The sequence below is a fragment of the Vollenhovia emeryi genome, unplaced genomic scaffold (genome assembly GCF_000949405.1).
Source record: "Vollenhovia emeryi isolate VEMERY1.0 unplaced genomic scaffold, V.emery_V1.0 DF939162.1, whole genome shotgun sequence".
Lineage (NCBI taxonomy): Eukaryota > Metazoa > Arthropoda > Insecta > Hymenoptera > Formicidae > Vollenhovia > Vollenhovia emeryi.
In genome coordinates this window covers 1521035-1522907 of record NW_011967204.1, presented here as the reverse complement: position 1 = coordinate 1522907, position 1873 = coordinate 1521035, and the positions used below count along the sequence as shown (strand labels likewise).

Sequence of the window (1873 nt, the reverse complement as noted above, 5' to 3'; positions counted from 1 at the left end):
TGGCGTAGAAAATATCTCTTCGTTGATTGGCTGCTGCTCGACGCTTGCCGCTTGCTGCGTGCAGTCTGCACTAGGCTGAAGCGTTTCTCTTCTCTTTCTATCTTTACTGAAAGAAAAGAGAAGAAGAATACGTTGAATAGCTGCGAGTTGATTGGCTACACATTTCTCGGAACTAGAACTTGGATCAAGTTCTAGCATCGTGGACATAAGGTTGGATTCACATGGAGCGTAACTTGCGTAAGCGTAACCTGCGTATCACCAATCACAGAACTATTTCAACGGAATTATTGAAACGGTTCTATCAGAATGACCCTGTGATTGGTGATACGCAGGTTACGCTACGCAAATTACGCTCCATGTGAATCCAACCTAAGCCTAAAGCCTGCTACAGACTGCACGCAGCAAGCGGCAAGCGTCGAGCAGCGAGGATCCAACACTGCTGAATTTTGCGGAAGCGTCAGCAGTGGCGTAGAAAATATCTCTTCGTTGATTGGCTGCTGCTCGACGCTTGCTGCTTGCTGCGTGCAGTTGCACTAGGCTTTAACCCAATCAGCGCGAAGCGTTCACTGAGCGATTTTCTCCATTCTGCACAAGTGCAACTTGGGGATTTTTGGCTTGGCAGCCAGGAGTGGCAGTCCTGCAACGAGGTGACAGAACACTCGTCCACAATAATGGCGACCATGGTGGAGGATCCGAATTCGATTGATATGAACGAGGATAAAGATTTGTCGTAAGTTTCAACGCGGATTAATCACGGCGGCGAACCATGCTCGTCGGTCGCCGACGAACGATGGACGCGACGGTCCGTCGTACCATCGTCGCGGCACTCGACGTCGGTTTAACCTAGCCGTGCCGTTTGCTCGCACGCCGTACGGCGGTATTTTTTAACTGCTTCGTCCTGCTTTTGTCTTGTAGATTCGACCAGGTCACGCATAACTGGGTGGACATCACTCAAGAGTTCTTCGAGGCGATCACAGGTACTTGACTGCCAAAACCGATCGTTACCTTGTCCCGAACTGAACTGTCCTTTTTCTTGGTCCACGTTCTCTCCTTTCCTCTGCGAGTTTCGCGGCTTTTCGCTGTGAATGTTGAATCTGCTGGTCTTTACAATTAGACGTACCGCTTTTTCTGTTTGAAATATACTTGTGGTGATTCCTGTAAGTTTTCTAATGCAACAAAAATCGATTCTAATTAACGTTAAATTCAGAACAAGAAACAAACCAACCACATAAAAATTGATCACGTTTGGACTTATGGAAGAACATATCCTTGACTGGAACCAAAGAGATATATCTTTTAAGAAAAAGAAAAAAACATCTTTAATACCAACTGATCTTCTCTAACTATTGCCTCTGTCCGTTCTTAGATTGTGTCATACCGATGAGTTTGACGATAATTACATGTCTCCAGTATGGGAATCGTTTTCTCCTAGTTTATGATGTTGGCATTTATATATACATATAATTTTTCATTTACTAATTTTTAACTTATTCCAACGACATTTAATAATAATTACAATGACCAGTCATGTACCTTCTAAATTTAATGTATCTTAATTATTGAATTAGGGTGTTGAAAAAGACTAAGTTAAGTCGAAACGTTCACCTATGTAAATTATTAAGAATATAATTGATTTTTCTAACATCCTTTATAGTAGCTCGTTATTTTTGGCCTTTAAAATTTGATCATTTGTTTATACATTCAAGCGTCATATTATTAAATTAGTTACTAGTTACTGAAAAAATGTGATTTAGTTAAGTTACTGTTACAGATGGAGAGAAAGTAACGAAGTTAAGCTAGAGTTACCAAAAAAAAGTAACTGTAACTGTAACTTTGTTACAAGTAACGAGTTACTTCTCAACCCTGCATATAT

General features: G+C 41.4%; 1 protein-coding gene across 1 annotated transcript in view; it reads left to right on the top strand.

Moving 5' to 3' along the window:
* Nucleotides 1-617: 617 nt before the first annotated feature.
* The window catches only part of LOC105564586 (N-alpha-acetyltransferase 35, NatC auxiliary subunit), a 5458-nt gene continuing 4202 nt past the window's right edge, over nucleotides 618-1873 (top strand). Inside the window, exons 1-2 of the mRNA XM_012017057.1 lie at nucleotides 618-730; nucleotides 916-977. Of these exons, the coding sequence (XP_011872447.1) occupies nucleotides 672-730; nucleotides 916-977 (121 nt within the window). The 5' untranslated portion in view covers nucleotides 618-671. The remainder of the gene's footprint in view (nucleotides 731-915; nucleotides 978-1873) is intronic.